The sequence below is a fragment of the Delphinus delphis genome, chromosome 3, assembly GCF_949987515.2.
Source record: "Delphinus delphis chromosome 3, mDelDel1.2, whole genome shotgun sequence".
Classification (NCBI taxonomy): Eukaryota; Metazoa; Chordata; class Mammalia; order Artiodactyla; family Delphinidae; genus Delphinus; species Delphinus delphis.
In genome coordinates this window covers 3,620,013-3,640,103 of record NC_082685.1, presented here as the reverse complement: position 1 = coordinate 3,640,103, position 20,091 = coordinate 3,620,013, and the positions used below count along the sequence as shown (strand labels likewise).

Below are 20,091 nucleotides of genomic sequence, written 5' to 3'. Positions count from 1 at the left end.
ATGGGGGTGGGGCTCTCCCATCCTCGGCCTGATGCCGACTGTCTCTGCCTCACTGCTCAGGTACAGCCCCGCCTCGCGGGTGGTCCGCTTCCTCAAGGGCGCAAACATTGGGCTGCGGCTGGCCGGAGGCAATGACGTGGGCATCTTCGTGTCCGGGGTGCAGGCGGGCAGCCCGGCAGACGGGCAGGGCATCCAGGAGGGAGATGAGATTCTGCAGGTGAGCGGGGGAGGCTGGGGGTGGGCCTGCTGGGTGGTACCCGAGTCTGTAACTGCTTGTGTGTCCACCCCCGGGGACCGGCAAGACCCCCAGAGACATTCAAACATTTTAAGGGCTTCCCAGCCTGGGGCATGACCTTGATGATTGGGTCATGACCTTGTGCATGTCACATCCTTGTTGTCAATGTCATGACCTCGATGTCCAGCTCACGACCTTTCCCAGGTCACTGCCTCGTTATCAATGTCACAGTCTCCTTGTTTGTGTCACTGAGTTGACCGTGTCCTGACCATGTTGCCTGGGCCACACCCTTGATCCCTGCGTCCATCCACAGTCCCTTTCTGTGCCACCTCCAGTCTCCCGTGTCCGGGTCGTGGCCTTATCCAGGTCGCGCCTTCATTGTGTGTCTTTACCTCCATGATAATCAGTGTCTGTGACCTGCTGTCCGGGTCTGTATATTGTGTCCCTGTCACGACCGCATGTCTGTCTTGACTCTTTCAAGTATCACAAAATTCTCACCAGTGTCCTGGTCCTGTCACAGCTGTGGCCCCTCGTTCCCATGTCTCGATGTTGACAACACGCAGAGCCTCGGTTATGCCTGTACCGATTGCATTCCCTGTATCCTGGTTTCTGGCCCAGACCTTCACGTGTGTGTGTGTGTGTGTGTGATGCCCAGGCTGCCACAGGGCAGTGCCCCTTTCGGAAAGCCGTCCCCCAATCTCTGGGGCTCTTGACAGCAGCTCTGGAAGGAGTTGGGTGGAGGGCTTTGTCTGGAGGAAGAGCTGGGATCTTGTGCCCTTGTCCCACCCCTGCACCCACTTCCCGGCAGGTGAATGATACTCCATTCCGGAACCTGACCCGGGAGGAGGCTGTGCAGTTCCTGCTGGAGCTGCCCCCGGGCGAGGAGGTGGAACTGGTGACGCAGAGGAAGCAGGACAGTGAGTGTGTGTGAGTGTATGTGCGTGAGTGTGTGAGAGCGCGTGTGTATGTGAGCATGGAGCTGGGATCCACGGCCAGGCCCTGGGGAGGGGTCGGGTCTGGGCTGTGGCCCTGCTAGCTCAGGAAGCCTCCCTGTCCACAGTCTTCCGGAAGATGGTGCAGTCCGGCGTGGGCGACTCCTTCTACATCCGCATGCACTTTGAGATGGAGCCCAGCCCGCCGTCTGGCCTGGGCTTCACCCGCGGAGACGTCTTCCACGTGCTGGACACACTGTACCCCGGCCCTGGACAGAGCCACGCCCGCGGAGGCCACTGGCTGGCGGTGCGCATGGGGCGTGACCTCCGGGAAAAAGAGCGGGGAATCATCCCCAGCCAGAGCAGGTGCGGACCGCCCACTGGGACAGGGCACAGCATCACTACTTAGCATCCTTGGTGATTGCCTCTGGGGAGCCATGCAGAAGGCTCAGGGCTGACCAGTCAGCGCTTGTATGAGTTTCCTGCAGGTGCTGTAACAAATTACCACAAACCTAGGGGCTTTGAACAACACACTTTTATCCTCTCATGTTCTAGGGTCAGAAATGAGTCTGATGGGGCTAAATCCAGGCGTGGGCAGGGCTGGTCCTTCCGGAGGCTCCAGGGCAGCATCGGTTCCCGCCTTTTCCAGCTTCTAGAGGCGCCGCATCCCTGGCTCGCGGCCCCTCCTGCATCCTCACAGCCAGCAGTGCAGCATCTCTCATCTCTCTCTGCCTCTGACCCTCCCGCCTCCCTCTTATAAGGACCCTGTGATGACACTAGGAGCCCCGGGGGAATCCAGGGTCATCCCCATCTCAGGGGCCTTAACCCCACCTGCAAAGTCCCCTTTGCCGTGAGAGGTGACATATTCACAGGTGCCAGGATTCGGCCTTGGACATCTTTGGGGCTGTGATCCTGGACCCCGGACCCTGGTGCTCACTCATCTCCTCTCTTCTCTCCAGGGCAGAGCAGCTGGCCAGTCTGGAGGCTGCCCAGAGGGCCGTGGGGGTCGGGCCTGGAGCCTCGGCGGGCTCCAGCACACGGGCCGAGTTCTGGCGGCTGAGGGGTCTTCGTCGGGGAGCCAAGAAGACCACCCATCGGAGTCGTGAGGATCTGTCGGCTCTGACCAGACAGGGTCATTACCCGCCATATGAACGCGTGGTGCTGCGAGAAGGTGGGCCAGGGTGGGAGGGGCCGAGGGGGGCCCTCAAGTAAGAGTGTTCAGAAGCCACAATCCTCACCTCTCTCCTTCCACCCAAAATACCCCCTTTTGGTTACTTTAGGATGAAAATACACACGCACAAAACCAGCACATAGATCCTTTCCCTACCCGAGAACCAGGGGTAAAAATACACCTCATTCAGATTTCAGGAAGGGAAGAGATTAAGCGCTTGCCCACAGCCTCAGGGCAGAAGGATTAAAACCAGGTGCTGAGGCTTTTTAAAGAAAATGGCGGGAGGGTGGAAATAGCAGGTGAGCCAGGACGGGAAAGGGCTGAGCAGCTGCTTTCCAGCTGCTGGTCCATCGTCCAGACGAAAAAGACTCAAACATAAAAGGCTACGTACTTAATTTCTACCCCCAGCCAACGGAAGTTTAGAAATCTGAACATATCAAGTTTTTAAGAGCAAGAGAGAAGGAGAGGAGAAAAAGAGAAGGGTCAGGTGTAAAGAGTGGTCTGCTTACTCGCTTTTCTCTGGCCAAGATGCCTTCTGCACCCACTTCCTCACCGGTAAAAGGGAGTATTGGTGAGGCCAGGGGTCAAACAAGCTCTTCCTGCAAAGGGCGAGACAGTATTTTAGGCTTTACAGGCCAGATGGTTTCTGTCCAAATGACTCAACTCCGCAGGAAGGCAGGAGAGAGGGGACATGCTGGATGTGGCTTTGTGCCAATAAAACTTTATTTACAAAAACAGGCAGTGGATCAGATGTGGCCTGAGGGTTGTAATGGTGGTTGCCAATCACTGAGTTAGCTGGGTTCAGTTGCTCTGACAGACCCCAAACTGTATAAACAAGGAGTTTCCTTTGCAAGTAACAGTCCCAGTATAAGAAGGCCAAGAGGTCTCACACCTTCCCTTGAAGGATACAACCCAGATTTCACACATCGTTCTGCTTGCATCCCATTGGCCGGGATGTAGTCACATGGCCATCCTTAGCTTCAAGGGAGGCTGGGAGTTGTAGTCTTTAGCTGGGCAGCTGTGGGCCTGGCTAGATCTACTATGGAGAAAGTGGAGAGGCAGTTGCACAAGAAGCTAGCAGCCTTTGCCCCACATGGGATCCTGATTCTTGTCATTGATTCTCTGCCCCGCAGCCAGTTTCAAGCGCCCGGTGGTGATCCTGGGACCTGTGGCTGACATTGCTATGCAGAAGTTGACTGCTGAGATGCCTGATGAGTTTGAAATTGCAGGTGAGAAACCAGGTCCCATAGCAACCTCACTGGTGAATCATTTCATAACCCTTTCCCAGGTTGAGGCAGCTTGATAAGGGGGCTGCTAATGATGCTGTTTGGGGGAAAGAGTAAGAACGACCATGCCAAACATGAGGCAGATCAGCCGCCAGCAGCCCCTCCAGCCCCTGGGCCAGACATCCTCAAACAATCTTGCCACCCTTTACCTGGATAGAGCCTCAGAATCCTTCTTAACACAGTTCACCAAGCAGCCATTGCCAATGGAGCCAATTGGACAATTGCCAGTTGTCTGTTTGTTCAAGAAATTTGTCTATTGAGCTATAGACACAGCATCGAACAAATACACAGGGTCTCCTGAGGAGACCAAAAATGAACAACTGCAGGAACAATTAAGCTAGAGTAGGGAATCAACAAATTGCAGCTCCTGGGCCAAATATGGCTGTTTTTATTCAGCCTGCTAATTAAGAACGGTATTCAGAGACTTCCCTGGTGGTGCAGTGGTTAAGAATCCACCTGCCAATGCAGGGGACACGGGTTCGAGCCCTGGTCTGGGAAGTCCCACATGCCACGGAGCAACTAAGCCTGTGCGCCACAACTACTGAGCCTGAGCTCTAGTGCCCGCGAGCCACAGCTACTGAGCCCACGTGCTGCAACTACTGAAGCCCGTGCGCCTAGAGCCTGTGCTCTGCAACAAGAGAAGCCACCACAATGAGAGAAGCACATGCACCGCAATGGAGAGTAGTCCCCCGCTCACTGCAACTAGAGAAAGCCCATGTGCCACAACGAAGACCCAATGGCAGCCAACAATAAATAAATTAAGAAAAAAAAGAATGGCATTGATATATATTTTTATTTTATTTTATTTTTGAAATAGGTGTGGCTCTTTTATTCATTTATTTATTGTTGGCTGCATTGGGTCTTCGTTGCTGCGCGTGGGCTTTTCTCTAGTTGCGGTGAGTGGGGGCTACTCTTTGTTGAGGTGCGTGGGCTTCTCAGTCCAGTGGCTTCTCTTGTTGTGGAGCATAGGCTCTAGGCGCACGGGCTTCAGTAGTTGTGGCACACGGGCTCAGTAGTTGTGGCGCGCGGGCTTAGTTGCTTCGTGGCGTGTGGGATCTTCCTGGACCAGGGCTCGAACCCGTGTCTCCTGCATTGGCAGGCGGATTCTTAACCACTGCGCCAGCAGGGAAGCCCAAGAATGGTATTGATATATTTTAAATGGTTAAAAAGAAGTTAAAACATTTTTTTTGTGACATGTGAAAAGAACTGAAAGCTGCAACTAGAACAGATACTTGTACATGAAGATTCATCATGATTCACGGCAGCCAAAAGATGGACACAACCCAAGTGTCCATCGACAGGTGATGGATAAATAAAACGTGCTCCATGCACACCGTGGAATATTATTCAGCCTTAAGAAAGGAAGGAAATTCTGACACTCACTACAACATGGATGAACATTGAAGACATGATGCTCAGTGAAATAAGTCAGATACAAAAAGACAAACACTGTCTGATTCCACTCACAGGGGGTCCCTAGAGGGGTCACATCCACAGAGACAGGAAGTAGATGGTGGGGGCCAGGGGCTGGGGGAGGGGGATGGGGAGTCAGGGTTTCATGGGGACAGAGTTTCAGTTTGGGAAGATGAGAAAGTTCTGGAGACAGATGGTGGGGATGGTTGCACGACAGTGTGAATGTGCTTAATACCACTGAGCTGTGCGCTTACAAAAGGTTAAGGTGGTACATGTTATGTTATACACATTTTACCACAACAAAGAGAAAAAAGGCAAGTATGCGTCCCCCTCCTTTTAGGCCCCAGCATGCCTTCTCCCTCAGCTGCCATGCTATCTAGAAGGGCTTCCTAGAGGAAGCAGTACTCCATCTCATGTCCTAGAGGACACATAGGGGATGGGAGAGTAGCTTCTTTCAGGTCACAGCCCAAGCAAAGGCCCAGAGTCGGGACCGAGCCTGGGAAAGCGAGTGTGTGGAGCACAGACCATGCATCCGTCTCCCCATCATGCCAGTCGTTGGCTCAGTGACTCTGAGCTTGTGATCGTATGTCCCTGGCTCAGTTTCCCCATCTGCCAGTAACAGCCACTCCTGTTCAGGAGGAGGAGGTGAGGGTCGTGGTCAGGAGGGGACCCAGTGTGGTGTCAGGAGCGGGGCCAGCAGGAGCTGCTGCTGCTGCTGCTGGCGTTAGGATTTCTCTCAAGGGCCATGGGGAGCCATGGTGGGTTCTTGAGCAGGGGAGGGGCAGGGAGACATGAATTTGAAGGGCCAGTGGACTGCCCTCCCGAAGCTGCCAGTCGCCTCTCCCCTCCACAGAGAGCATGTCAAGGACCGACAGCCCCTCCAAGATCATCAAACTGGACACCGTGCGGGTGATTGCAGAGAAAGTAAGCAAGGCTCTGCTGTGGGTCCCATTTCATGGATGGGGAAACCGAGGCCCAGGTCTCCAACCTGTTCTGGCCCCACACCCCGCAAGTGTGGTTTTCCCCCTCTTGGAGGCTTTGTGATGTGGGGGACTTGAGGGAGACAGAGCCTGCCCAGAGTCACACAGCAGCAAGTCCTGGGAAGAGGCAGAGACTCAAACTGGGGCTCTGGTGCTCAAGACACTGTGGCCTGGGCTATCACCAAGCCCCACCCCAACATGCTGGCCTGCAGATGTGAGAGGCTGGGGTCCACTCTGACCTCAGACTCTTCATCTCTGTCTCTCTGATTCTTCACCTGTCTCTGATGCTCTGTCTCTGGGTGTTTTTCCCTCCACTGTCTCTCTGTCTCCCTCCCCCACGGCCCCCAACATTGGCCCGGCCCAGGACAAACACGCACTCCTGGACGTGACACCCTCAGCCATTGAGCGCCTTAACTACGTGCAGTACTACCCAATCGTGGTCTTCTGTGTCCCCGAGAGCCGGACAGCCCTCAAGGCACTGCGCCAGTGGCTGGCCCCCGCCTCCCGCCGCAGTTCCCGCCGCCTCTACGCTCAGGCCCAGAAGCTGAGGAAGCACAGTGACCACCTCTTCACAGGTGGGGTGGGAGCTTAGGGGCTGGGGTGGGCGGTGGGTCCTGGCCTGAGTCTCCAGCCATGCTGATGCCCCTCCCCACCACCCGCAGCCACCATCCCCCTGCAGGGCACAAGCGACTCCTGGTACAAAGAGCTCAAGGCTGTCATCCGCGAGCAGCAGACGCGGCCCATCTGGACGGCCGAGGACCAGGTACCTGTGAGGGTTTGGGAACAGTCGCAGTTAGGGCTGGGTTAGGGGCCATGGCCAAGGCCCAGATTTGACCTGAGGCTAGGATCTGGACCTGGTTCCTGGGGTGAGATGGGATTGGGGTCTTCTCCTGACGCTGGAGTCAGGGTTGGGGCTCAGCTCAGATTTGGGGTCTCAGTCTGGACCGAGGTCAATGGTCAGAACTCACCTTGGGGTCAAGGGTTAAGGCTCAATTTGAGGTTGAGGACTGGAGTTTGGAAGGTGGTGTCCCGGGTCCGGGGTTTTCTCTTAAGATCAGGGAGGGCCGGGGCTCGGCTCAGCCAGGCCATGTGCACCCGCAGCTGGACAGTTCCTCAGAGGACAACCTGGACCTCCCTTACCGCAGCCTGGCTGACAGCTCCGCGGATCTGAGCTGCGACAGCCGGCTCAACAGCGACTATGAGACAGACGGCGAGGGCGGCGTCTACACGGACGGCGAGGGCTACACAGATGGCGAGGGTGGGCCCCACATGGACGTGGACGAGGGGCCCCCGGCGCCAGCCCTGGCCCGGTCCTCGGAGCCCGTGCTGGAGGATGAGCCTCGGATCCTGCAAGATCACGGGAGATCCTCGGGTCACCAGGGGACCCAGGTGAGCAGAGCACCAGGCTGGCCCCAGCAAGGGTCTCGGGATGGGGCTGAGACACCTAGGGAGCCTATTTTCTGCCAGGATGTCGAGGAACAGATACTTCCCCGACCAGATCAGTAGCTTGGACCTTGATCTAGGGTACTTGAACCACTGAGTCACTTAAAGCAAATATTTAACCTCTGCATGAGTTTCCTTATCTGAGATACAGGGATTGATGGTAAAGTCTTGACGTCACAAGCTTGTTATTTTGTTGTTGTTGTTGTTTTGTTTTTTGGCCACGCAGCTTGTGGGATCTTAGTTTCCTGACCAGGGATCGAACCTGGGCCCCCTGAAGTGGAAGCTCAGAGTCCTAACCACTGGACCGCCAGGGAATTCCCACAAGCTTGTTGTTTAAACAGAATACACTTAGTCCAAGTCCCGGCCCATGGGAGTCGGGTGTTTAACAATAACAAGTATTGACTTAGCACTTATTCTCTGTGCGGCTGCCTCAGCCTCCAAGGTGCCTTTCTGTGAATTTGACAAATTCCTCCAGACCCTCTCTAGGGAAATGTAAAAATGTACGAGTCTATGATGTCTCTGGTAGAATGGTGCTCCGTGGGGTTGTGCAGTACCCGACCCGCTCAACTGTCCATGGCATCCTGATTATGGGGCAGGCTCTCCTCTAAGCACTTGACATATACGAATTCATTTATGAACTCCTGACAACAGCCCTCTGAGGAAAGTCACAGATGGGAAACCCCACTCCCCCTTTGCTGACAGGCTGGGAGATCACAGCCAAGGCCTTCCCCTGTCCCAGGCTGTTTTCTCATTTAAAATTGGGGATGAGCTCCAGACTTCTGTGGGGGCAAGGAGAAAGCCTGTGGGTAGCACTGTCGGGGGCAAAGGTGGGGAGGTGGGATGGAGTGGTTACTCATCCCAGTTTATCATACTTGGGGGATAAGTGTTAACCTCCTTTCTCCCTCTGCAAGGTGGATGGCCACCACCCACAGGGTCAACGGCGACAGGACAGCATGCGGTAAGAGCCCCTGTACTCCACATTGGGGGAGCTCAACCCTCCCCCTGGGACTCAGGGTGTGGGGTGGAGAAGAGACCTAGAACCAAGCTATGCCTTCGTAGTGTTGGGAGCCTACTGAGTGGGACAGAGCCAGACAGAGCTACTCCAAGTCCCATATAGTCAGGGCCATGGGAGTAGGAATCCTCTTCCTGGGAGGATTGGGAGGGCTCCCTGAAAGAGGGGAATTTGGAGCAGGCTTTGAAGGATGTGTAGGAGTTTGTCAAGTCTTGCTCATCTCTGACTGCACCCACTGTGCCTAGCCCAGAGTCAACTCAGATAATGGTAGGTAAGTCCACACCCTCCCCACCCACAGCCTCTGTTCTATTTTCTGATCGCCAGGACATATGAGCGGGATGCTCTGAGGAAAAAGTTTACACGAGCCCGAGATGTGGAGTCCTCTGACGAAGATGGCTATGACTGGGGACCGGCCACTGACCTGTGACCCCTCCCAGGTGGCCAGCTGGCCTGTCCTCCCTTTTTCTCCCTGGAGCTGAGACTCAGCTTCCCACACAGAACCTGGAAACCTGCCTCCCTCTGCCCGGTCTTTAATAAATGGAGTATTTTCACAGCACTGGCTTCTAGTGACTTCCAGGGACAAGGGGCCAGAGTAGGGTGCTGTCTTTCCTCCCTCGACCCCACAGGCCCAGATCTGAGACTTTGCCCATTCAATAAGCTTTTAATTTTTTACATAAGAAAACAATATAGAACCAAGAAACTTTTGGGGCCCTGGCCAGCCGAGGAGGGTCCGCGGACGGAGTTCCGGGGCCGGCGGGGGCTAAGGCACAGTGGTGGGGGGAAGGTGGCCGGTCACAGGTACACCGGCTGCTCCTGGCCTGTGAGCAGGCGGTAGGTGGCAGCAGGCATCGTCTTGATGTGGACCTGGGGGCAGAGAGGAGGCGGCAGCTGGAGGCGGCCTCCTCCCACTCAGACCCCGCCCACCCCACCCCCCCACCCCCGCGCAGCGCACCTCAATGTGGGCCTCCGTGAGCAGCTCAATGATGCGGGCGTGGGGCGTGGCCACCACACTCTGCCCGTTGATCTCAATGATGCGGTGCCCCACGCGGACGCCCCCGCGCTCGGCAATGCCACCCCGGAGGAGGCTGCAGATCTGGGGGGACAGGAAGGGCCACGCTGCCCAGGGGGCCACGCCTGGGGCCGCCCGCCCCCCACCGGGTCCGCGGGCTGGGGACTCACTATGCCGTCCTCCACGCAGAAGCCCAGCTGCTCGCGGACGTGGGGCCGGCGGATGATGGCCGTGGTGACCGGCGGGCAGTGGACGATGCTGAGGGTCACCAGCGTCTGAGACTTCACCTCCTGTACAGGATGGGGGCTGTTGGCCTGGCTGGGCCTCCGGGGGGGCTGCCAAACTTCCTGCTGGGCTGCAGCCCCTCCTGGGCCTGTTTACCCACTCATAAAATGGAACCTATAGATTCTACAACACCCCTTGAGAAGTGGTTAAGAATGCAGGCCAGAGCTGGGTGGCCTTGGAGTCAGAGCTGTGCCACCTCTCACCTCCCTGGGCCTCAGTTTCCTCATGGTCAAAAGCAAGGTTCTAGCAGTGCCCACAAGGCAGGGTTACAAGCACTCAGTAACACACTGCGTGAACCGCGTCAGACTTGCCCTTCTGGCCTGGCCAGGCCCCTCCCCATCTCTGGACCTCAGTCTCCCCGTCTGGGCAACGAGGGTCAAGACTCAAGAATACACTTGCTGCCTCATGGCACAGAGGACAGGCCTTGTGTTCCAATCCTGCTCCCGCACCAGAGTGGTGTCCCTGGACTTACCCCCTCTGAGCCTCGGTTTCCCAGAGTGCACGGGTGCGGGTAGGACTTGAAGCTCTACTTGCCCCTTCTGGACTGAGACACAGACCTGGCCTCGGGCTCACTTTCGCGGCCGCGTGGGGAGGGGGGGACTGCCATCTGGGGGGCCCTCGCAGGCCCTCTGCCCCGGCCACCCCGGAGGACTCACGCGGACGGCAGCCTGGCAGGCGGCCAGGGGCAGCCCCACCAGGCTGGTCCCGTTGATGGCGGTGATGCGGTCTCCAATGCTGAGGGCCCCTGAGCGCTCGGCGGGGCCCCCGTGCAGCAGGTTGGCGATGACGGCCGTGGGCAGCAAGGAACCCCAGCCCGACTCCACCAGGGCTACGCCCAGACCCTCACCCCGGCGTTTCTCGATGCACACCTGGGGGGTCACAGGTGGCGCTTGAGGGCTGCTTGGAGGAGGCAGGAGGAGGTGGGTGGGGGGCGCGGGAGGGCTTCAGGGCCACTTGGTGGGCCAGGGTGGGGGACCCACTTGCTCACCTCCCTGCAGTTCTCGCTATTGGAGAAGTGGTCGAGGTCCCCGTTGTGGAGGTGGCCGGGGCCCGTGGCACCCTGGCTCTGCTGGGAGCCCACCTGGCTGGGGTTGATCCCACTTTCCCGCAGGAACTGGCTGTAGGCCACGGCAAAGGCCTGGCCGATGGCCTGGGCGATGAGCTGGGCCTGTGGGGTGGGCGGCACCTCTCTGGGGGTCCCACCCACCTCCTTCAGGTATCCCTCAGCCACTGACATCCCTACTACCAGCCCATCCACCCCCAAGTGGGACTGGCCTGCCAGCCGCTGGCCGAGCATCTAGGGGGAGGGGAAGGGAGACAGGCCTGGGGCAGGGAGGGTTTGGGGAGATAGCTGCCAGTCTCAGGCTCTTACAGGAAGGCCTGGAATATATGGCTCAGGGCCTTCAGGAGGGTGAGGACGGAAGGACGCTGGGGTGACAGTGCGACCAGGTGGGGCTTTGGTGGAGAGCAGGGGCCACTGTGAGTTCCCCCTCGCCCTCAGGACACCCGGAGCCCGCTGCTCACATCCTCTGAGTGGAAAACGTGGCAGATCATCTTGTAGAGCCGGCGGCTGTGGGGCTGGGGTGCCGGCCGCCGGGCCAGCCGCCGCCGGGCCATGAGCACCAGGATGCTGCCGATGTCAGCGATGTAGGAGATGGTCTGCAGGGCGTGGTCCATCAGGGCCTCCTGGAGGGGGTGGGGAAACCAGGCTGGGTGGGCCGCGGGGGCCTCGCTCGGCAGCGGAGGCGCCCACGCCCCAGAGGCCAGGCCGGGGCCCCGTACCTGGGAGTCAGCCGTCAGAACCTTGACCCTCTTGGTGGAGACGAAGAGGTCTACCTCTGTCATCGGCTGGGTCTCCCCATCGGGGGCCTGTGGGGGGCGGGGTGGGACGTGGAGGCCCCCAAAGACCCAGACTCTGACCCGCCAGGCTCAGAGGGCCTCGGGGGACCCGGCCTGCAGCCCACCTACCCGCCCACCCACCTGCCGGCCCCTGGCTTCACCTTGACGCGGTCCATGGCCTCCTGGGCCTGCGCCATGCGCGTGCTGGGGGGCGGGTTTCGCTCAGACACCAGCTGTGTGGAGCCCAGGTATTTGGCCCCGAATATGACACCATCTAGGAGGTCTTCGTGGTCACAGGGGCCGGACGCTGAGGGCGACAGCAGAGACGGGTCAGCCCCCTAGAACCTCTGCCAGGCTCGTCCACCGCTGTGGGCTCTGCCCAGAGCCCTGAATGGTCTGGAAGCACAGAGAGTTCTGCCCCGCGGCTTGGCACTTGGAGCCACACACGCCTGCCCACGGCCCCAGAGCCACCCCATCAGCCGGAGCCACAGGTCAGTGGCTCGGCCCTCATGGATGTAGAGCCCTCCGTCAGTCTAGAGCTGGCTCTGCCCACAGCTCAAGGACTCCCGGGCAGAGGACGTGGTTTCAGGAGGAGGCTCTGTATCCAGAACCAGAGCCAGAAGCAGCTCTTGTGCCCACACCCAGCGCCGCCCTGTGTGGCTAGAATTCCAGGAGTCAGGCTAGAACCACACAGTCCCACTCCTATTTCTAAAACCCTTGACATTATAGAACCATAGTCAACTCTGCTGGATGCTTCTGGAAGCCCAATCAATCTAGAGCCAGTCAGCTCTGCCCACTGCTCTAGGATTCTCTATCGGCCCAGGACCACAGACAACTCTACCCCGTGGTCATAGAACTGCCCAGACAGAGTAGAAAGGGGCAACTGTCCACATACCTCAGACTCTCCTACTGTCCAGAAACCCAGGTGGTTCCTCATCTGTGATTCTAGAACACCCTGACACGTCTCAAACCACAGAATTCTGCCTGGGATTTTAGAAACCAACACTGCTCCAGAATCACACTTTTCCACTACGTGATTCCAGAACGTCTTGATCAATGTAGCATTGGGAAGCTCCTCCTGTGGTTCCAGAACCCCCTCAATAACTCGCAACTGCAGATGCACTGGGCAATTCTAAGAATGATCTGAACAGTCCAACTCTGCTCATGGTTCTAGAATCCCCCCAACACAGCCCAGAACCACAAAAAGCTTTGCCCCCATGGCTCTAGAATTCCCTGAGCAACCTAGAGCCAGACAGCAGTGCCAGTGATTCTAGAATATTCTAATCAATAGCTATTGCTTTTTGGAGAACCACAGGCCACAGAGAATGAAACCACATTCCAGTGAACTTAAAGGATAGCCAGTTCTGCCCACTGTCCTTCATGATCTAAGCATTCCAGAACAACAGATAACTCTGCTCTGGGTTCTAGAACTGCACCATCCAATATGGTAGCCACCAGGCACATGTGGGTATTGTGCACTTGAAATGTGGCTGGTCTGGACTTAGATGTGCTGTAAGTGTAAAATGCATGCCGGATTTAGAAGCCCTCATAAAAAAATGTAAAATTATAAACTGTTGATTGTATGTTGAAATAACATTTTAAATATATGGACTTAATTTAAATGTTATTAAAGATAAAGATAAAAATGTTATAAAGATAATTAAAAAAGTGTTTGCTTTTTTAATGTGGATAACTAAAAAATTTCAAGTGACATGTGCCTCGAATTCTATTTCTGTTGTATAGCTGTAGAACTTTCTTGAATTGGACAGTTCTGCCCAGTTCTAGTACAGCTCCTGAAGGTCTAGAACCAGAGATAAATTTTATTCACTCCATGGTTCTAGAACTCCCCAGTCTAAGTAGAACCTGACAGCTCTGTTCATCATTCCAGAACACCCTCATCAGCTGAGGTCACTTTAATCTAGAACCACAGGCAAAATGCTAGGTCTGGAACTCTCTAGGTGAATCACAGCTCCACCCATGACTCTAGAACATTCTTGGAACTACCAGTTCAAACCAGCTTCGTTTCCCACAACCATAGAACTTGTTCTTTGACCTAGAGCCTCAGATAGTGTGGGGGAGAATGTTCTAGAACATTCCAGGTGGCCAGAACAGGTACTTCTCATGCCTTGAGAGCAGATTGGCAAACTTTTCTGCAAAGGCCCAAACAGTAAATATTTTTTATTTTGTGGGCCAGATGGTCTCCATTGCAACTACTCAGTCTGGCCGTTGTAATATGAAAGCTATCACAGACAACACGCTAATGAATGGGCATGAGTCTGTCCCGATAAAAGTTTATTTGCGGACACTGAAATTTGAATTGCCTATCGTTTTCACCTGTCAAGAAATCTTCTTTCAAGTTTTTTCAACCATTTAAAAATGCATGGGGGCTTCCCTGGTGGCCCAGTGGTTAAGAATCTGCCTGGCAATACAGGGGACACAGGTTCGAGCCCTGGTCTGGGAAGATCCCACATGCCATGAAGCAACTAAGCGCGTGCACCACAACTACTGAGCCTGTGCTCTAGAGCCAGCGAGCCACAACTACTGAAGCCTGCACGCCTAGAGCCCGTGCTCTGCAACAAGAGAAGCCACTGCAATGAGAAGCCCGCGCACCGCAATGAAGAGCAGCCCCTGCTCACCGCAACTAGAGGAAGCCCATGAGCAGCAATGACCACCCAACACAACCAAAAATAAATTAAAAAATAATAATAAAATAAAATAAAAATAAAAATGCATGGGACTTCCCTGGCGGTCCAGTGGTTAGGACTCGCACTTCCACTGCAGGGGGGCGCAGGTTCGATCCCTGGTTGGGGAACTAAGATCCCACATGCTGCACGGCATGGCAAAAAATAAATTAATTAATTAAAAAAAATAAATAAAAATGCAGAAGCCATCTTAGCTCACAAAACATACCAGAAAGTCCACGGATGGTAATTTACCAACCCTTGCTCTAGAATCAAGTGCTACAATTTGCCAAGTCTGCCCTAACGCTCCCTATTCATTCTAGAACATTCTCAGGACTGTCTCTCTTCTTTCAGTTGTCTGGAATCTACTCGAACCCAACCTCAGAATCTCTCTAGAAGCAACTCGTCACTGGCAAACTTTGTGCCAGGTTTTGGGAGCTTGAGTCGGGCTGTTCTGAAACCCCGAAGTCCCTGGGGCCAGGGTGGGCGGGACACTCACCCTCCTGGAGGGCAGGGTAGGAAGCCAGGGTCTCGGGGCTCTGGAAGAAGACAGAAGAGGGGTAGGCCTGAGTCCTCCTGTTTGGCTCCCAGCAGTGGAGCGGTCTGGGGGGGCGGGGTGGGTTCTACCTGGGCACTGGCAGGTGGCTCTTCAGAAGTGACCAGAGGTACTGTCTCCAGCCAGAGTTCTGGGGAGCTGCTTGAGCTCCTGCCCTCGTCCTGCTCGACAGAGGCTCCTTCTGCCCACTCCTGGGGGGCCATATCCCCCTCTGGGTCATCAGGGGGCTGCAACAGGCGAGGAGCAGGGTCCGGAGGTTCCTGGGGACCTGACTGGGAAGGAGGGCGTTCGTCTTGCTGCAAGAGGCTCAGCAAGTCTTCCCGGCCAGCCTCGGCGGACAAGAGCCCATGGGCATCGGTGATGTCCTGAGAGGCCAGGCCATGGCCAGTGGCAATGTGCAAGGGGCACGGGGGTCCGTCTGGGGACAGGCCCACCAGATCACCTGGCAGAGCTTCAAACTGTCGCAGCAGGTCCTGAATATTTAGCCCGTCAAGTTCCATCTGACTCAGGCTGCCGGGGCCTCCTGGTGCCGGGTCCCACGGGCAATCAGGGGTGAGGTCCTGAGAGGGTGAAAGTGTGTCCCTGGGCTCCTCCAAGTCCATGGCTGGAGGTCCTGGAGGGGGTTGGGAGGTTGTCAGGAATTCCATGCCTGGACCCTGGGCTCAAGCCAGCATCTGAAAGAGAGAATCAAAGATGAGATTTCCTGGCTTCCAATTTGGTACCAGGCTCTCACCTGGTATGTATTCATACAGAACACACAATTTAATCCCCATCATACCCCACAAGGAAGGTTCTGCTATGATCCTCATTTTACAGACGAGGAAACTGAGGTGCAGAATGAGCAGCTGCAAGGCTGTGGCTTCCCAGGCTCCAAACCCCGGGGGATTCCCCTGTACCCGTTGCTCCAGACCTCTCCCCATCCGTGGACCCTGTTCACCCCAGTCCTGGTTCTTCCAAGTCTTCCTCCCCGGAGATGTGGAGGCTTGAGACATACTCTGACTATATAGACCCGACCGGTGTAGGTCGCCGAGACCCAGGACTCAAGACCTCAGTCCAAGACTTGAGACTCAGAATTCCAGACTTAATACTACAGTTCCAAGATGCCAGAAAACGGACTCTCATCTCAAAACCTCCAATGCCACCCTCAAGATCGACCCCAGACTCAGACCCCAGACTGAGGTCCACTCAGACGCAGCCTGAAGACACAACTCGAGCCTAAAGCTGAGTTAAGACCCCAGTCCTCTAGCGGACCCCAGACTCAAGACTTCAGACCCGTGACCTCAGGCGCTGGCTCCAGACCTCGCTCTGCTCCGCCGGCACACTCACTTCCCAAACCGAGGTGGCCTCAACCCGCGCGGCCCCCAGAACCCCGCTCCCTGGCTTGTCCGGTCCTGCCAGTCGCCGCCGCTCGCCAATTCCCGGACTGGGCGCTGGCAGATCTGTCCGCGCAGCACTCCTGGACCACTGGGCATGCGCACGCCCGCGGGGCTTGCTGGGAAATGTAGTTCTCTCAGCCAGCCTGGCCGCGCGGGGGCGTTAGATGTTGGGACCGTGAGTTCGAGTCCGGAACCTTCATTTACGCACAGTGAAAGCTCGGGCTGGCTTCTGAGCCTGTTTCCTGAACTGCAAAGTGCGGTTTAGAGCCACTGCTTGACTGCTACGGCTTTGCTCATTATTCCAAGGGATGGCAGATGGGAAGAAATAGGACTGGAAAATACTAAAGGAGCGTGAAAGGCGGACTCTTTCGACTCCAGGGACACCGGAAGCAACGAGGGGACCATATTGTAGACAGACCTCCGGTGTGGCACTCAGTAGGGCGGCCGAATGGCTCGCCTGGCTTAACTTTACCTCCCTAAACTTCCGGCTTCCTCAGTTGTAAACTGGGTATAATAATAGCACCTACCTCCTAATTAAACGAAATCGAGCTGGTTACAGATTTAGCAATAGATTTAGAAAATAATGAGCCTAATAATGGTGTTAACTTTTATTAGTTTTAGGTTTTCAGTAATTGCTCATTGACTAGAATCAAGGATGTATAAGTTGTGATACTTAAAGTAAGTGATAAGTAACTGAAGGGCAAGAAGTCAGACATCCTTTGGAAGTCGCCTCGTGCAGTACCTGGGGATATCCACAAAAGTTTAAAGAAATCACAATTAACATATGCTTACGGCCGGAATAATACATTTCCCATAAATCTTTAGGAGCCTACAACTCCCAAGCACCCCTCGGCCGCAGACGTCCTCCGGAAACGTGAACGTGCAGGCGGCCGGGATACGTCATGGCGGCCAGGCGCCTCTTAGGTGCTACGTGGAGCTCGGCCGGCTGGCGGGTTCGGGAGCTCCCGGACCCCGCCGCTTCTGTAAGACTCCATGTACGAGATTATGCCAAGAGACCGGGTGAGCTGGGTTAGGAGGGACCAAGATGAGAATGGTAGGGACATGGGGAGTTGGTAGTGCGCAAGCGCTGGTTGGGGAGGCACATCCTAGAGTCAGCGCGCAAGCGTAGAGGCTAAGCTGTTTGCGCAGGCGCAGTTTGAGGTACCTAGGGCGCGATTGGACTCAGTGCGCAGGCCCAAGTTCTTTTTTGTTTTTTTTTTTTTTAATGTCGGGGCGGGGGTAGGAGTAGGTCATGGACTTGGGTCCCTGTGACGTTTCTGCTTCCAAATTAGTCACCTTTGGCAGGTTATCACCAGAAATTGGGGCCCATCTAAGTATTAAAACCAAAACAAGGTTATTTAAATTTTCTCTGGATACAACAGCCTTGCCCAATCTCCTTTGTTGTAAGGAGGGATTTGGCAGACGTGAGGTTTTAAAGACACAGAGCAGCCAGCGGAGGCTCTTTTTTCGTGAGATAAAGAGAAGGAATGAAAATGGGATTGAAGAGGAATGACTTGGTTTCTCTGAATATCAGTGTCATTTAATGCACTATCCGTGTCCCAGTTAAAATCATTTTGAATGCAGCAGACAGGGTCCAGCCAGGGCAGAAAGGGACGGCTGGCCTCCCGAGGGTGGAGCTGGGCTGAAATGATTCTCCCCCACCGTAGTCATTAAGGGGGGCAAAGGTGCTGTGGTCGGTGAGGCCCTGAAGGACCCAGAGGTGTGTACAGACCCCATCCGGCTCACCACGCACGCCATGGGTGTCAACATCTACAAGGAGGGCCAGGATGTGGTCCTGAAGCCGGATTCCGAGTACCCAGAGTGGTGAGTGTGCCAGGACTGGGTAAGGAGGGCCTGGCTAACCAAATCTGAGGATCCGGGAGGGCTTCCCTGGGGAGGTGGCGTGTGAGTCGACCTGCGTGGGTGGACAGAGCGTTAGAGGTGGGCAGGAACAGCCAGTGCACAGGCTCCAGGCAGAACTGCACCTGGTTTCTTAGTGGACCCCGGGAGGCAAGATGGAGAGTAGGGGGAGACAGGGCAGGAACTTGATGGAGCCCAGCTTTCAGGGGGAATTTTTGCTCTTGGCCCTGAGAGCAGTGGCAGGATGCAGAAGCTGTTGCCACGTGCCAATCCTTCAAGCTGGGGAAGGTTTAGAAAGGTTGAGCGAGTGGGTGGGGAGGCCTTACAGGTGGGCAGGCGGCACGGACAAAGGCCAGGAGGCAGAAGGTTTGGCGTGCGCCCACCTCAGATCCCAGCACCCTTGGGATAGGGGCGCTCCCTTGTTCCATGTCCTCAGGGTGGGGAGGGACTGCCCTGAGGTCAGGGGGTCTGGGGTGGGGGAGCCGCGGGGAAGGGGGCTGCTCTGCAACCCCGACTCTGCCCACTCCCCGTCAGGCTGTTCCAGATGAACGTGGGTCCCCCTAAGAATCTGGAGGAGCTGGACCCTGAGACCCGGGAGTACTGGCGACTGCTGCGGAAACACAACATCTGGCGCCACAACCGGCTGAGCAAGAACCAGAAGTTCTAGCGGGAGAGGGACCAGAGCACCCTGACCCTCCAGTGACCTGGAGGAGATGCGGTGGGTCGGTGGGGGGGTACCTCCCCCAGCCCACTCCCTGCACTTTTTATTTTCTGGAAAAACAGACTTCTCCGAGAACAGAGGAGACTACCACCCTCACTGGGGTTACTGGGTGGCCCCTGCATTGAAGCTGAATCAGGGCCCTGGGGGCCAATAAAGACTTCTTGGGGCAATTGCTGGCAGGCCCCAGATGCCTCTGGGTGTTGTCGTATGTCAGGGCCAGGAGGGACCTGGGGGAGGCAGTGGGGAGGTGGGCACTTCAGACCCAGTGGTCCCATGGCCCAGCCTCCACCCTCAATGATTGCTGGGCGTCTGCAGGTCCATCTTCCCCTCCCGGCCTCACTGAGCTGCTCACCCTCATTCCTGGAATTCCTAGTGTTGCCCAAGAGGCCCCAATCTCCATCCTCGAGGGGGAGGGTTTTCTAGCCAAGCCGCTCTGGGTTGCACTGGACTCACCCCTGAATCAAGTCATCCGGAGCAGAAGAGAGTCTTTGTGAGCTTCAGGAACTGAAATGTCCAGGGGTACGGTCTGACTTCAGGCACGGCTGGATCCAGGTGCTTCAGTATTCAGCTATGTGGCTCTCCATCTCTGGGTCCTTTTAACTCCAGTGGGTAGTTCCCTCGGGCAGGAGTGGCTCCAGGGCTTCTAGCTGACACCCCCTATCCAGTTCAGCAAGCCCAGCCAGAAGGAAGGGACTTCTCATTCCTTTCTGCCAGGGTCACAGGGGTTATCTTCATTTTTCAGTCACTTGAGCTGAGGGACCTGGGCCTACTCATCATTCTCCTTTCCATCCACCACCACTGGTGCCCACCAGATTGAAGGAAGCTGGAGGACACACACAGTGCCAGGACCACACTGCCTGGGGGGCTGGATCAGGGCCCTCTCGCCCTCCAGGCTCCTCCAGAGCTGGACAGGTAGGGCAGGGCAGGGTCCCCGGGGCTAATTCTGTCTGGTCCCAGGAAAATGAGGGCCCTCATCCTCTTAGGAGGACTCTGCCAGGCGGATTACCCCACACCTGCCCTTGCTGGTGGCCTGTTCTGGGCAGGCGGATCGTCCCAACCCTCCCATGGTTTCCCGTGGCTCTCGGTAAAAACAGAAGTTGTAATGGCCACGGGCCTCCTCACTGTTCATCCAACGTGCCAAGCATGGTGCTGCCCCTGGGCCCTCTGCCTGCGCCGCTCTTCCCCCGGATGTTCTCAAGGCTCCCTCTTTCACCTCCAGGCCTTTGCTCTGATGTTGCCTTCTCATTGACGCCTCCCCTGACTACCCTATTAAATTGCAACCCTGCCACACA

General features: G+C 56.1%; 3 protein-coding genes across 8 annotated transcripts in view; 2 read left to right on the top strand and 1 right to left on the bottom strand.

The window, feature by feature from the left end:
* The window catches only part of TJP3 (tight junction protein 3), a 29,446-nt gene extending 20,418 nt beyond the window's left edge, over positions 1 to 9,028 (top strand). The window contains exons 11-21 of one of the 2 annotated variants that reach the window (XM_060007392.1): positions 61 to 217; positions 1,044 to 1,152; positions 1,296 to 1,533; positions 2,127 to 2,338; positions 3,472 to 3,567; positions 5,891 to 5,961; positions 6,382 to 6,592; positions 6,680 to 6,780; positions 7,119 to 7,406; positions 8,372 to 8,418; positions 8,797 to 9,028. In XM_060007392.1, the coding sequence (XP_059863375.1) occupies positions 61 to 217; positions 1,044 to 1,152; positions 1,296 to 1,533; positions 2,127 to 2,338; positions 3,472 to 3,567; positions 5,891 to 5,961; positions 6,382 to 6,592; positions 6,680 to 6,780; positions 7,119 to 7,406; positions 8,372 to 8,418; positions 8,797 to 8,899 (1,633 nt within the window). In that variant the 3' untranslated portion in view covers positions 8,900 to 9,028. Of the gene's footprint in view, positions 1 to 60; positions 218 to 1,043; positions 1,153 to 1,295; positions 1,534 to 2,126; positions 2,339 to 3,471; positions 3,568 to 5,890; positions 5,962 to 6,381; positions 6,593 to 6,679; positions 6,781 to 7,070; positions 7,407 to 8,371; positions 8,419 to 8,796 lie in introns of both variants that reach the window. The other variant, XM_060007389.1, reaches the window with a different exon arrangement.
* Positions 9,029 to 9,113: 85 nt separating this feature from the next.
* Positions 9,114 to 16,279, bottom strand: APBA3 (amyloid beta precursor protein binding family A member 3). Of its 4 annotated transcripts, none has more exons than XM_060007386.1 (11): positions 16,122 to 16,279; positions 14,914 to 15,516; positions 14,786 to 14,825; positions 11,767 to 11,912; positions 11,549 to 11,635; positions 11,291 to 11,452; positions 10,755 to 10,934; positions 10,423 to 10,635; positions 9,652 to 9,771; positions 9,425 to 9,565; positions 9,114 to 9,336 (listed from the first exon to the last, which is right to left on the bottom strand). In XM_060007386.1, the coding sequence occupies exons 2-11, from the start codon at positions 15,487 to 15,489 to the stop codon at positions 9,265 to 9,267; spliced, it is 1,737 nt and encodes a 578-aa protein (XP_059863369.1). In that variant the 5' UTR covers positions 15,490 to 15,516; positions 16,122 to 16,279; the 3' UTR covers positions 9,114 to 9,264. The 4 variants fall into 4 exon arrangements, with proteins under 4 accessions (XP_059863369.1, XP_059863367.1, XP_059863368.1 ...); XM_060007384.1 differs by having other exon boundaries at positions 16,142 to 16,279; XM_060007385.1 differs by having other exon boundaries at positions 16,169 to 16,264.
* Positions 16,280 to 17,080: 801 nt separating this feature from the next.
* Positions 17,081 to 20,091, top strand: MRPL54 (mitochondrial ribosomal protein L54). Of its 2 annotated transcripts, XR_009518857.1 has the most exons (4): positions 17,081 to 17,238; positions 17,886 to 18,042; positions 18,613 to 18,796; positions 19,542 to 20,091. XR_009518857.1 is itself a non-coding variant. In XM_060007388.1 (3 exons), exons 1-3 carry the CDS (start codon positions 17,121 to 17,123, stop codon positions 18,743 to 18,745), a joined length of 408 nt encoding a protein of 135 aa, XP_059863371.1. In that variant the 5' UTR covers positions 17,081 to 17,120; the 3' UTR covers positions 18,746 to 18,991. The 2 variants fall into 2 exon arrangements, 1 of the variants encoding a protein (XP_059863371.1); XM_060007388.1 differs by lacking the exon at positions 19,542 to 20,091 and having other exon boundaries at positions 18,613 to 18,991.

Excerpts from the sequence above, each read along its gene's own strand:
- APBA3 (XM_060007386.1), bottom strand. The coding sequence starts at position 15,489 with ATGGAATTCCTGACAACCTCCCAACCCCCTCCAGGACCTCCAGCCATG. Across the intron at positions 11,636-11,766 it reads AGGCCATGGACCGCGTCAAG|GCCCCCGATGGGGAGACCCA; the intron begins GTGAAGCCAGGG and ends CGCCCCCCACAG. Across the intron at positions 9,772-10,422 it reads CCTGCCAGGCTGCCGTCCGC|GAGGTGAAGTCTCAGACGCT; the intron begins GTGAGTCCTCCG and ends CATCCTGTACAG.
- MRPL54 (XM_060007388.1), top strand. The coding sequence starts at position 17,121 with ATGGCGGCCAGGCGCCTCTTAGGTGCTACGTGGAGCTCGGCCGGCTGG. Across the intron at positions 17,239-17,885 it reads AGATTATGCCAAGAGACCGG|TCATTAAGGGGGGCAAAGGT; the intron begins GTGAGCTGGGTT and ends CCCCCACCGTAG. Across the intron at positions 18,043-18,612 it reads GATTCCGAGTACCCAGAGTG|GCTGTTCCAGATGAACGTGG; the intron begins GTGAGTGTGCCA and ends ACTCCCCGTCAG.